This window comes from Notamacropus eugenii, chromosome 4 (assembly GCF_028372415.1).
Source record: "Notamacropus eugenii isolate mMacEug1 chromosome 4, mMacEug1.pri_v2, whole genome shotgun sequence".
Taxonomy (NCBI): Eukaryota; Metazoa; Chordata; class Mammalia; order Diprotodontia; family Macropodidae; genus Notamacropus; species Notamacropus eugenii.
Window position 1 is genome coordinate 74,566,235 of NC_092875.1, and position 13,454 is coordinate 74,579,688.

Consider the following 13,454-nt stretch of genomic DNA (forward strand, 5'->3'; position numbering starts at 1 on the left):
TAATAATATAAAAAAGCTATACAGAGAGCATTTGCCAATACCCAGAATTTCATGTGTCATAACTAGTGTCATAACTCTAATGGCTTGAGACACAATATCTATTCCAGCCACCAGATGGTGCTCCAAGCTCAAACCACTTGAACTCACATTGACCAAGTATCCAAGCAACGCCTAAGTTCCTTTTGCACTGTTCTTTACCAAATAGGCGTAGACAGAATCTAGCTCCTCCTCCCCCCTCCCCCCTTCCTTTCCCAATCAGCAGCCATTTATTAAGAGCCTTCTATGTGCTGGATACTATGGCCAAGGATTTTGACTTTACAATAATGACACCCCTACTCTCAAGGAGGGAAATGAAGATGATAATAGAACTTCACAGTTGATTTGAGGATGAGATGAAATCCCATTAAGTGCTTTGCAAACTTTGAAGTGATTTAGAAAAGCTGATTATTGATATTAGGTCATAGGGTAAGGCAATATATACATATAAGTGTATATACAAGATCATTTTGGGAGAATGCTTTGTGGTGTGGGAGTGGGGATAGTGGGGACAGTAATTAGGGCATTCCCTATGTAGAAAAGAGCACTTGAGCTGAACTTTGAAGAAAAGCAAGGACTCTCCAGAGATGGAAGTGAGGAAAGAATATAGAATTATAAGCATAAGGGATAGTATATGTAAACGCACTGAGAATGGAGATGGAGTATCGGCTTCACGGCAGAGTTCTTGAAGGGGGTTAGTATTTAAAATGAGGCTAGAAATGTATTTTGGAGCCAGTTTGGAGCCAGTATTTTGGAACTTTAAATGCAAAGTGGAAGAATCTATATTTGCTTCTAGAGGTGATAGGGAACCGTTGGAGTTCACAATAACATGGTTAGACCTATAGGGGCTCTAGGAACACTGTTTTAGCAGCTTGTGTGGAAGGTAATTTGGAGAGGTGACCTGAGGCAGGAAGACTAACCAGGAGGCCACTGAACTACTCTAGGCAAGGGGCAATGAGGGCTAAATGAGAAGGAGCATTCTTGAGGTAGTCTCTTTGTGGAGACCAGCTAATGCTAGCTTGCTTGTTCTTGGACATTCTAGTGTAGGGGAGTTCTCTCTCTTCCCCATCCCCAGAAATCATGACAATTATGAGGACATGGTATCAAGAACTTTTGCTTATCCAGGAGAGTCTGAGACTGGACCCCAAGTCTTTGGCTTCCTCTTCTGCCTTGCATTCCTTTTCCTAAATACAAGTGGCTATACAGCTTTCCAGAGAGATGGATGATTCCAGTCTTTTTGGCTTCTGTTTGAGTTTGAGTGATACCCAGTTGGGTGCTGTTTACCTAGGAAGAGATGGTTTCCATAAATGCTTCACGGAGGTGAAGAGTACCATTGCCAGGTTGCTTCTTCAACTGACAGGACTCAAGAACCATGGGAGTTGGTCATGTGACAAATAAGATGGAGGACTCGACATTTTCTCTGATCCTTATTACATCTAAAACTTCTCTAAAATATGAGTTATATGCTACAGGTAAAGTAATTTTAGCTTTCTTCACAGTTTAGTACACCAAGAACCCAAACAAGGCAAAAACTCAATGAATTAGCAACAGAGAAGGTTATAATCCCTAACCCCTAAAGAGGAACAATTGGCAGAATGAAAGCAAAATAAAACAAGAATTCATGGTGACAGGTCTTACCAAAGAAGTAATAGAGAGGATAGCCGACTGAGGATGTAAATACATGAAAGCGAAGGACAATCTGGAGGAAAAGAAGCAAAACACAGTAACATTAACGGAAAGTAAGATCTTCATGGAGCAAAACATACTGATATCAATCCCAAGAAATTTAAAGATTACAAGTCACCAGAAGAACACATTAAGTAAACACACACACACACACACACACACACACACACACAACTTGAATACTTTAATGCAAGAAAGAATACAAAAATAATTGCTTAGACCATTTGATCACAGAAGATAAAGTCTCAGTTGAAAAAATTCATTGATAATCCCTAGACAAAACAAAAACAGAAACAAAAATCTTATGTTTGCAAACTCCAAGACACATAGTTGAGGAACAACAAATTCTATAAGTGGCAAGAAGAATGACCTACAAATATAAAGGAAAGGAAATTTAATAAAACAAGACTATTATACACCCACCAGAAAACACAAGAAGAAATGGAATGATGTGTTCCAAAGCTCAAGATGCAGCCCAGTGTGAGAGTCCCTATAAATCTGAGTCTAACTATAAATGAAAAAAATATGGACAGTCACTTTAAAAAAAGAAAAAAGACGGTTTCAGACCATTCTTAGAAAGAAAATTAGACCTGAAGAAATTATTTGCTTCTCAAACACTCTAGAAATATAAGAAGGGTAACCAAATATAGCAGCCAAGTACAACGAAATAAAAGCAGGGAGACCATTAAGAGATTTCTTTCTAAAGGAGGAGACAACAGTGAAAGTAAAGATCAAATTGAAGGGATAGAGGAGAAATGGACGCGAAATATGATGGACTGACCCTCACAACACCTTGCCTAAGGGTGGACCAGTGTTTTTGTGGGACTAAATTACAGAATGGGAGGGTTAATAAGAAGGTGTTTGTCCTTTGTTGCTAAGAAGACCATACCATCAGAGAAATAATGACATGACTTGCACTTGACTTTGTTTTGAGTGAGGGAGGACTGTGCAGGTCACCAGCCTCACTTCTCCTCCAGAACCATCTGAATCCAGTGACCAGATATTCATCAGGATGACTGGAGATGACCCAGGATGAGGAGGTTGGGGTTAAGTGACTTGCCCAAGGTCACATAGCTAGTGAGTGTCAAGCGTCTCAGGTCCTCCTGACTCCTGCACTGGTGCTCTATCCGCTATACCACCTAGCTGCCCCAAATAAAAGGGTAAAGCAAGGATGGCTATAGAGGGAAATATGGGATGTACCCTTATCAAGTCAAAGGCTAATGGTAAAGGGGAAAATACCTCCTGTAATCTTCTGGGAAGGAGGAAAGAGAAGAATTGAAAAGGGGGGAAAAAGGGAGGAAATCTTGCTTAAGTTATGAGCTAGACTCACTCTCCCAACTACTGATGAATATTTGTATGGGAGAAGAAAGAAATAAACATCTATCCTCTCCCTGACTATTACTTTGGAAGAGGACCTGTGTTCATGTTTAGCCCCACTACCTTGATTATATTTAATTTTTACTGGGGTTTTTTAAAAAATATTACAGATTAACATTACCATTTCATGATAACCTTATGTAACTCTCTCTTATTTCAAAGAAGACCAGTTCAGCAAAATCAACTGAAGTAGCAACTGCTATGTCAACATAGGCAACATTCTGCACTCATAGTTCTCCCACCTTTCTACCCAAAGGACCTGTATTTAATCTGTCATCTACAACTAATATGAGTCATTGCCTTCAATCTGAGTCCAACTGAATTTTAGTACTGTTTTCATTTAAATGATTGTAGGCAGTGTTCATGTTCTGGTTCTGCATTCTCCTCTCTGCATCAGTTCCTACAAGTTTCCCTTCCTTTCTCTGAACTCATGTTTGTTATGCCCCTTTATCATCTCTTTTAGGAGGAAATCCAGCCTTTGAATAGGAATTGGGTTCACTTGTTTGTGGTAGAAATACAGAAATTTTCTGCCTGTGGTTTTCAAGTCACTGTAAGATTCTCTCTACTTTTTACACTTTCTGAAAGTGAAATTCTTTGTCTTTATTCTTACTAGTAGCTTTCATAGAGATATTTGTAGTCTCCCATCACTTATTATATCAACGAGGCCTCTGTGTCAGGCTTGTGACATGTTTCCTCATTTGTTTCTTTCTGCCCAGGTGGTCTGTAGCACACCCCCATAATAATATTACTTCTGTTTTCCCCTTCCACTGACCCTTCGTCAGATGTTTTCCACTAAATGGCTTTCTCACATAAATATATCTTCTCCTGAGTACATGATGCAACTCCCACAAAACCTTTTTTTTATTGTGTAGTCTTTCTGGATAAAGAATACTCTGCCATAAATGACTGAAAAATAACTTTTTAAACACTTGCGATCTGTTTGTGGAACTCTGAGGATGCAAAGAAAGTAAGTGGTAATCCCTGCTTAAATTCTAGTAGGGGAAGATGATAGATGTAGGGTACAGGTGACCAAGGAGAGGTATTTTAGTTTGGAAAATTAAAAGGAAAGTTACTCTACCTTATTTCATTCCACTCTACTTCATCCTCTCCTCCCCTCCCCCATCCCTCCTTACCTTTCCTAACCTCTCCTCAGCTCTAAATATTATGACTCCCTTCTAGCTAAGCTGAAATTGAGATCTGGGCCAGATCAAACTTGATTGAGGACAAGAATTCCAGGAGGTGGTGAGGGAGACCCCACACCCTATAGCTAGTATGTATAGGGTATTTAAAGATATTTTAAGCAGACATTGTACTTTACATATACTATGTCTTTTGAATCTTACAACCACCCTGTAAGGTAAATGTTATTCAGGTATTGTCTCCATTTTACGAAAGGAGAACCCAAGGCTCAGAGACATCACATAATTAATAGGTACTGGAGTTGTGATTCAAACCCAGGTCTTTCTGACTCCAAGTTCAGCAACCAAATTTCTATACCATGATATGCCTCAATTTGCAGAGACGATTGGTTTCTTCAGTTCTCAGCTGAATGGAGAAGTTATCCTGAGGAATGACAAGAAAGGCGAAGGGAATCAGGCTCCATTAACTGTTCACGAGCTGATGCTTGAAACAGCCACGAAGTATCCTGACTTGATTGCCCTGGGGATAAAGAAAGTGAATGAATGGGAAACCATAACCTATATCGAGTATTATGAGTTGTGTCGGAAGGCGGCAAAATCCTTGCTCAAGGTAATGTGGTTCCATGTTCTTTGTCACTGTGAATGTGACTTGTTAACCTTTGATTAGCACTCAAACCATAGCAAAGAACACAGACTTCTGAAAATGTGACACTAAAGGGGCCCTTAGAGTATCAAGTCTGGGAGGGAACTTAGAACACAGAATTTCAGCGCTAGGAAGGATCTTGAAATAATTAAATGAATTTGAAGTCAAAGGACATGGGCTTTGATAGTTACTACTTATAGGACCCTTGGACAAGCCATCTCCTGTATCTAGGAGTGATTTTTATCATCTATAAAAGGAAGGATAAATAAGGGTTCTTCCTGCCTTCAATTCTAGAATTCTATGAACATAGACCTTAGAATGTATGGGCTAGAAGGGACTTTGAAGGTCATCTAGTAAACTAACGCCCTTTTTTCTACAGATGAGAAATGAAGGCCCTAAGTGGAGGGGGCATAAATTGCCTAAAGTCATAGTTAGTCCCCAGGTGTCCTGGTCCCCAATCCAGAACTCTCTCTACTGTGTTTCACCCTGTCCATGTAGATGGCAAAACCCACTGAGCAGGCTGGGGTGCATCCTGAACCCACAGTTTCTGTAGGTACTAAAAGTATGGCTTGGTTCCAGAGCAAGTATGGCCCTTGAATGGCCTCTGATGTTCATCTTGCCCTAAGTCCATGATCTTGGGCTAGGACTCATGAAAGATTCGGAAGCCCCTTAGAACGCCCTAAATGTCTTATCTTTTTCTGAAGTTATCCTTATTACACTTGACCTGAATGTGGATTAATGAACCCTTTGATGAAGGAACTAAAGAATCCTCCAGTGTCACATTGGAGCATGGTAGGGATCCAGGACTTTAGAAGTCTGTGGCAGTGGGGTACAAGTTCTGGCCTTACTTAGATTGAAAGCCTTCAGAAAGGGCCTGGAGTGTGTCTCTACATTTAAGACTTACTTAAGACTGATGGGGCACCCTTCTTCCCCTTCCTTCCTTTCTCTTCCCCTCCCCTCTCCTCTTCTCCCCTCCTCTCTCTTGCATTCCCTTCCTTTTCCTTTTCCTTTGCCTGACGTTCCCTTTCTATTAAATTCAAATGAACACTTATTATGTGCCTAAATGAACCATGTAAGATATTAGACCAAGTGTAAGGCTACAAATCCATAAAAAAAAAAAATGCATCCCTCTTGCTCTCCAAGTTGCTGACAGCCTCCTAGAAGGCATAGGAAGAATCCACCGTTTACACTGAGAAAGTATGACATGAAGCATACTGTGATGGGGCAAAAGAGTGAGCCACACAGAATGCTTTGGGAAGTATGAGGTTGTGGAGTGGAGGGAGAGCACTTTCATGAAACCTGAGGGGGATCAGGAAAGACCTCAAGGAGCATCTGGCATGTGAACTGAGCTTGTGAGGAAGAGGAGAATTTTGACCGATAGAAATGAGGAGGCAGGCAGTTCCTGGCAAGGTGAATGCAGAGAAGTGGGAGGGTGCCTCTCAGGTTTGAGGAGCAGGGAACAAGTCCAGTCTAAATTCATGTGAAATGTGGCCAGTAAATTAGAACCAGACTATGAGAATTACTGATGGACTGCAGGACATAGGAAAGATTGCTGGACTTGGGACTTAGAGGAACTGAGTTCAAATTCTACCTTTAACACTTGTGTGACTCGACACATTGCTGATCCTCTCCAGGTCTCAGTGCCCTCATCTATATTTGTGGAGAAGTCTCCTCTATAATTCAGACTCACCAAGGGATTGGAAATAGTTCTCACACTAAAGAATGAACCCTCAGATCCTTCTAGCTGTATGACCCTGGACAAGTCACTTAACCCTGATTGGCAAAAAATTAAAATTAAAAACAATGGAGCTTGAATCCCTACTAGTCTGAAAGGAAATTGAAAGAATGCGCCTAGAGCCTTTGCTAGATATGAATTGAGGAACTAAGTGGTGTAGTAGATAGAGTCCTGGGCTTGGAGTCAGGAAGACCTGAGTTGGAATATAGACTTAGACACTTAGTAGCTGCATGACCTTGGGCATATCACTTAAACACTGTCTGCCTCAGTTTCCTCACCTGTAAAATGGGGAGAATGATAGCACTTACCTCTCTGGATTGGTGAGAGGATCAAAAGAGATAATATTTGCTGAGTGCTTTGCAAACTTTAAACCTCTTTTGCTTATTCTAATTCTAAATCTGTGGCTCCTATTGTAACAGTGGGATTGAAACCCTCCATTTTATACCTTAACTGGGTGAGAACTATGTCTCAGTCACCACATTAATCCAAAGACCTTTGAGTAAGTGGGAAAAGTTTTTGAAAGTCTTTTAATGAAATGAAATAATGCCAGATAAGAAATCTGTTTAGTTGGCTGGGATGGTACTGATGGTGGTGAGAATGGGTGAGAAAATGGGTTAATTATGCCCTCTGGGTCTTATATAAAAGCATCAAATTAGAATGGAGAAATTTCAGAAACTGGAATGTGTGTGGAGCTCTAGCCTTACCCCTCTGAGAAGGAAAAGAAGAGGCTTTGGTTGTCAATCAGGTCTTCTCTCACCTACTCTGCCCCTACCCCCATCTATGACCAGAGAAGGGTTCTCTAACTTCAGAGGATCGAAGGATGTTGGACTTTCACTTTTCTCATCATTGTCTTAAATGGTTTCCTGGTGTCAGCTGCAGTCAGTGTCCAGCCATGGCTGCATCACTGAGTCAGGATAGACTGGACTCAAGGCTCTAAACAAAAAGACTACATCGTGTCATGGGGGAAATTTCTCTATAAATGGCAGAAAAGGACTTCCAGTGTCCAGAAGCTGTGTTAGCCCTTTGCTATATGTACTTTCTGAACTTGAGGCTAGTTCCCCCTGGACCCTCTATGTGCTAGTAGGAGAGAGTGTCCTAGATTTTTACAGAGGATGCATTGTACAAGTTTTTTATTGTACCACCTTACCTCTTTCTAAAAGCTACTTGAGGCTAGCCAATGGAATGATGATCATCTTGGGAGGAAGCACACTGATAGGGGCTCAAGTCAATGGCATCAGAAAACTGACCCTTCAGGTTACCCCTAGAAACATTTTAGGTACGGTCAAGCTCTGAGAACCTGACTGGCCAGTGGGCATGATAGTTGAGATAAGGATCCTTAGAATTTATCTGGGTTGCGCTCTAATCCTCTATCTGGATATCTTATAGATATGTTAAACTCAATTGTCCAACCAAACTCATATTTTCCTCCCAAACCTATCCTTACCTCAACACTACCCTCCTTCCTGTCTCTCAGGTTCTCAAGAAGCCATTGGTTAGTGGTCTTTAATAAAGTGATTTCAGTAAAGTGATGGAATCAGCAGTCGGATTGTTGGGGTTAAGGAATAAGTGGAAAAAAGACAATGCAGGCAGCCAGTGAAGATTACTTCTTTAAATTACAGTTAGCAGTTAGAGGCATGAGAAGGAGATATAGAACAATAGCTTGAGACAATGTGCTAGGTCAGTACAAAGGAGTTTGTTATTTTTTAGAATGGGGAAACCTGAGAGATGGCATGTTATGATGTAATGGTCTCCAAAAAGGGGTGTATACATCCCGTTGAACTAAATTAACTCTCTCAAAATGGACATGTTGGCTTAGAAGGAATCCTGCAAAGAAATCCAGATTTGGCAGTTTTATTAATACAACAAACATGAGCGAAGAAAAAGAGAAGGACAGACCTGAAAAACTTTCTGCTCCCTCTTCTGTCTCTTTGACAGCCACATTAGAAGTGGAAACAATGCCGATCTAGCCTGAGCTGAGAAATCTGTCCCCTCATCCTCCATACTGAAATTGTCAAGAAGATTATTTGAAATATGGATTTGCATGCACTTTTATTATTGTTATTAATCCTTATTATTAAGGATTATTATTATATTCTTATATATTATATAATATATATTATTAATCCTTATTATTAAGGATTATTATTATTATTATATCCTTATATATTATTATATTCTTATTATTAAGGATCAACTTTGCCTAAGAGTGAAATAAATGAGCAGAACCAGGAGAACAACTTATATTATCACAACAATATTTTTATTTTATTTTAATTTTTAAAATTAAATTATTTTGTTTTCAGTGTTTGACAATCACTTTCATATATCTTAGGTTTTTTCCCTTCCTTCCCCTTATTCCCCCTCCCTCCCCACTCCCTCCCTGAGATGGTGTACAATCTTAATTAGGTTCTACACATACTTTTCTATTAAATACATATTGCATAGAAGAATTAAAACGAATGGGAGAAACCATAAAATACAACAAAACAAAACATAATACAAAAGAAAATGGTCTGTTTCTACTTGCGATCCAATTCATAGTTCTTTCTCTGGATGTGAAAGGCTTTTTGCCTCAAGAATCCATTGGAAATTTTTTAAGTCCATGCATTTCAATGAAGTACTAAGTCCACCAGAAAAATTCCTTGCACACTGGTTGTTGCTGTGTACAAAGTTCTCCTGGTTCTGCTTCTTTCACTCAGCATCAGTTCATATAAGTCTTTCAGGCTTCTCTGAAGTCTTCCTGTTCATCGTTTCTCACAGCACAACAATATTTTTAAAAGAAGTAGTTTTGAAAGACTTAATAACTCTGATCAAAACAGTAACCAACTATGATTCAAGAGGATGAATACTGAAAAGTGTTGCCCAACTCCTGACAGAAAGCAGATAGACTCATGATGCAGAATGAAATACACATTTTTGGATGTGGACAATGCAGAAATTTGTTTTGCTGACCTATATATATTTGTCCCAAGAGTTTTGCTCCCCCCTCAGTGGGAGAGAAAAGTGAGGGGAGAGAAAATGAATGCTTGTTAAGTGAATAAAAATAAAAAATTAATTTTTAAAAAAGGATGAACCTTGAGGGGAAGAGGCAAGATGGTAGATTAGGGGCAGCTACCAACTGTATTCTCCCAACATTTTCCTCCAAACAAATTTAAAATAACACCTCAAATCAAATTTTGGAGTGGCAAAGTCAAAAAAGGTTGGATTGAGAAATCTGTATCATTGGGGTGGAGTCCTGTCCAGAGTCCACAATACTGTGGTGGCAATAGCAGTTGTCTCAGCAGCAACTTTGGGAGCTCTTAACACAGAGATGGTTAGGGAGTCAGGCAACTTGTTAGGAAGAGATTACTGGGACCCTTTGCTGGCACTGGGTATATCTGGTACTGATTGCCCATAAGCAATTCTAAGTTGAAGTTCCAAGGCAGAGAGAAACACTGATGGTTGGTCACAAAAAAGCAGGAGCCCTGGTCACAGTTCCAAAGCAAAGAAGTGTGCTAACACTTGTGGTTGTAGTAGACCGTGGGCCTTTCTTGGGTAAAGACCAGAGTGTAGAACAGGAGAGCACTGACCACACCTCTCCCAGGATCACACCACCTTGGAAGCACCAAAAATTTGCAGACCTATAAAACTAGCTCTGAAAACAGCAACATGATAAATCCTGAAGTGATTTCCCACCCCCAGGGGAGCAGAACTTAACTTTAGCATAAAATTCAAAGTCAAGAAATAGTCTGGGAAAATGAGCACACAACCAAAACAGAATATGACCATAAGAAGCTAATATAGTGGTAAGGAAAACCAAGATATAAACTCAGAAAAAGACAACAACAGGAAAATAGCTATAAACAAAGTCTCAAAGAAAAAATGCTAACTGGACCCAAACCCAACAGAAATTCCTGGAAAAGTTAAAGAAAGAGATAAATGATAGATAAAAGTTTGGGAAAAAATAAGTGATGAAAGAAAATTATGAAAAGAGCTTGGTAGCAGAAGCACAAAAAATACTGAAACAAATAACACCTTAAAAACCAGAACTGACTCAATAATAAAAGAAGTACAAAAGTTCACTGAAGAAAATAATTCCTTAAATATTACAATTGAGCAAGTGGAAGCTAATGATTCCATGAGACTTCAAGAAACAATAAAACAAAATGAAATGGATGAAAAAATAGAAGAAAATATAGAATATCTCATTGGAAAAAGAACTGACTTGGAAAAAGAGATAGAGATAATATAAGAATTATTAGACTACCTGAAAGCCATGATCAAAAACAGAACCAAGACATATATTTCAAGAAATTATCAAGGAAAATTTCCCCAATGTCTTAGATCCAGAGGGTAAAATAGAAATGAAAATAATCTACCCATCACTTCCTGAAAGAGATCCTAAAATGAAGGCTCCCAGGAATATTATAGCCAAATTCCAGAGCTTCCCAGGTCAAAAAGAAAATACTTCAAGGAACCAGAAAGAAATAATTTAAATATTGTATAGCTACAATCAGGATCACACAAGATTTAATAGCTTCTATAAGAAGGAAGACAAAGGAGCTAGGATTACAACCAAGAATCTCCTATCCTTCAGGGGAAAAAGTGGATATTTAATAAAACTGAGGACTTTCAAGCATTCCTGATGAAAAAACAAGAGATGAATAGAAATGTGACATTCACACCCAAGTCTCAAGAGAAGCATAAAAAGATAAACATTAAAGAGCAAGCCTAAGAGACTTAATAAAGTTAAACTGTTTACATTCCTATGGGAAGATGATACATGTAACTCCTGAGAACTATATCACTGTTAGGGCAGTTAAAAGGAGCTTACGTAGACAGAAGCATGGGTGTGAATGGGTTACGTTGGAAGGATCTCTCTCAAAAAATAAAGAGGTGAGAAAGAAGAATGAAGTGGGAGAATAGGGAAGGGAAAAGTAGAATGGGGAAATTTTTTTCATATTAAAGAAGTACACAAGGAAGAGCTTTTACAGTTGAGGGGAAAATGGAGGTGGGTGGGTGATGCTTGATCCTCATTTTCATCAGAATTGGTTCAAAGAGGTAAATATATATATGTATATATGTGTATATATACATGTATGTGTATACATAAACACACACATTCAGTTGTATATAGAAATGCAATTTACTCAATAAGGAAATAAGAGGAGGAGAGGGGATAAGAGAAAGGAGAAAGATGACAAAAGGGAGGGCAGATTAAGGGAGGCAGTGAAGAGAAGCAAAATAAGATGGACTGGGATGTCCTCATCCATAAAATGGAAGCAGATAGCAGAATGGATTAGAAACCAGAGTCCAACAATATGCTGTCAAAAAGAGATGCGCTTGAGAGAGAAAGACAAACACAAAGTTAAAATAAAGAACTGAAGAAGAATCTAATATGCTTCAGGTGAAGAAAAAAAAAATAAGTCAGAGGTAGCAATCAAGATCTCAGGCAAAACAAAACCAAAATCAAATAAAAGAAACCAAATTTTCTAAAAGGTACAGAGACAATGAAGCAACATCAAAAAAATTTTACAGGAAATTTCTCTGATAAAGTCCTCATTTCTCAAATATTTACTGAAAATTGAACTGAGTCAAATTTATAAAAATGAAAGCCATCCCCCAACTGACAAATGGTCAAAAGATATAAACAAGCATTTTCTAGAAGAAATCAAAACTATCGATAGTTATATGAGAAAATGCTCTAAATCATTACTGATTAGAGAAATGCAAATTAAAACAACTCTGAGATACCACCTCATACTTATCAGAAATGATAGATGCTGCAGGGGATGAGGTACACTAATGAATTGCTGGTGAAGTATTGAACTGGTCCAACCATTCTGGAGAATAAATTGGAACTGGGCTCAAAGGGCATACCCTAAAAATAGCAAAATGTGCTATGCATAAATGAATGCATAAGTAAAACTGTATATTCTTTGACCCAGCAATACCACTACTAACCATGTATCTCAAAGAGATCCAGGAAAAAGGAAAAGGACATATATGTACAACCATATCTATAGGAGCTCTTTTTGTAGTGACAAAGAAGTAGAAATTGAGAGCATGTTTATCAACTGGGGAATGGCTGAAGAAGTTGTGGTATATGATTATGATGGAGTACTATTGTGCTATAAAAAAATGATAATGGAGGTGATTTTAGAAAAACATGGCAAGACTTATATGAACTGATACAAAGTGAAATGAGAAGAACTGGGAGATCACTGTGCACGGTAACATCAGTGTTGTAATGATGATCAGCTGTGAGAGACTTGACTATTCTGATCAATACAATGATCTAAGACAATTCCAAAGGACTCATGAGATGTATATATAAAATCTCCCCAGAGAGAACTGATGAACTCTGAGTGCAAATTGAAGTATAATTTTCCCCTTTGTTTTTCTTGCTTAAAAATATGGCTAACATGGAAATGTTTTACATGATTTTTACATGTATATTGATAAGCATATTGCTTTCCTTCTCACTGGAGGAGGGATGTGAGATGTATGGAGAGAATTTGGAACTCAAAATTGGAAAAATGTGTTCAAAATGAATAACAAATTGAAAATAATTTTTAAAAAAAGATAAACCTTGCCCAAAGAGTTTATTGTACTTTGACATATTAACTAATGAAAGTATGAGACATTTAAGACCAAGATATTTAAAAACACAATTTTGTTGCTAAAAACAATGTGAATCATCACCCATATCTGAACATTTTAAAAACTTGGAAATATACAATGTACTTTTCTGACCTGTTCAAAAACTTCTAAACAAAGAGTTTCAGTGGACTTTGAACCCATTTGTTTAAAATGGAAAAATACAACACCTTCTGATTATATAAGAAAAAACAGTTAA

At 38.4% G+C, this 13,454-nt stretch overlaps 1 protein-coding gene across 7 annotated transcripts in view; it reads left to right on the forward strand.

Moving 5' to 3' along the window:
* Positions 1–13,454, forward strand: part of LOC140499940 (long-chain-fatty-acid--CoA ligase ACSBG2-like) — a 71,905-nt gene that overhangs the window by 9,592 nt on the left and 48,859 nt on the right. For 6 of the 7 annotated variants that reach the window (XM_072601981.1, XM_072601980.1, XM_072601984.1 and 3 more), the window contains one exon: positions 4,619–4,848. The exons of the other annotated variant lie outside the window; for it this stretch is intronic. In XM_072601981.1, coding sequence (XP_072458082.1) covers positions 4,619–4,848 — 230 coding nt within the window. The remainder of the gene's footprint in view (positions 1–4,618; positions 4,849–13,454) is intronic. 7 annotated transcript variants of the gene reach the window in all.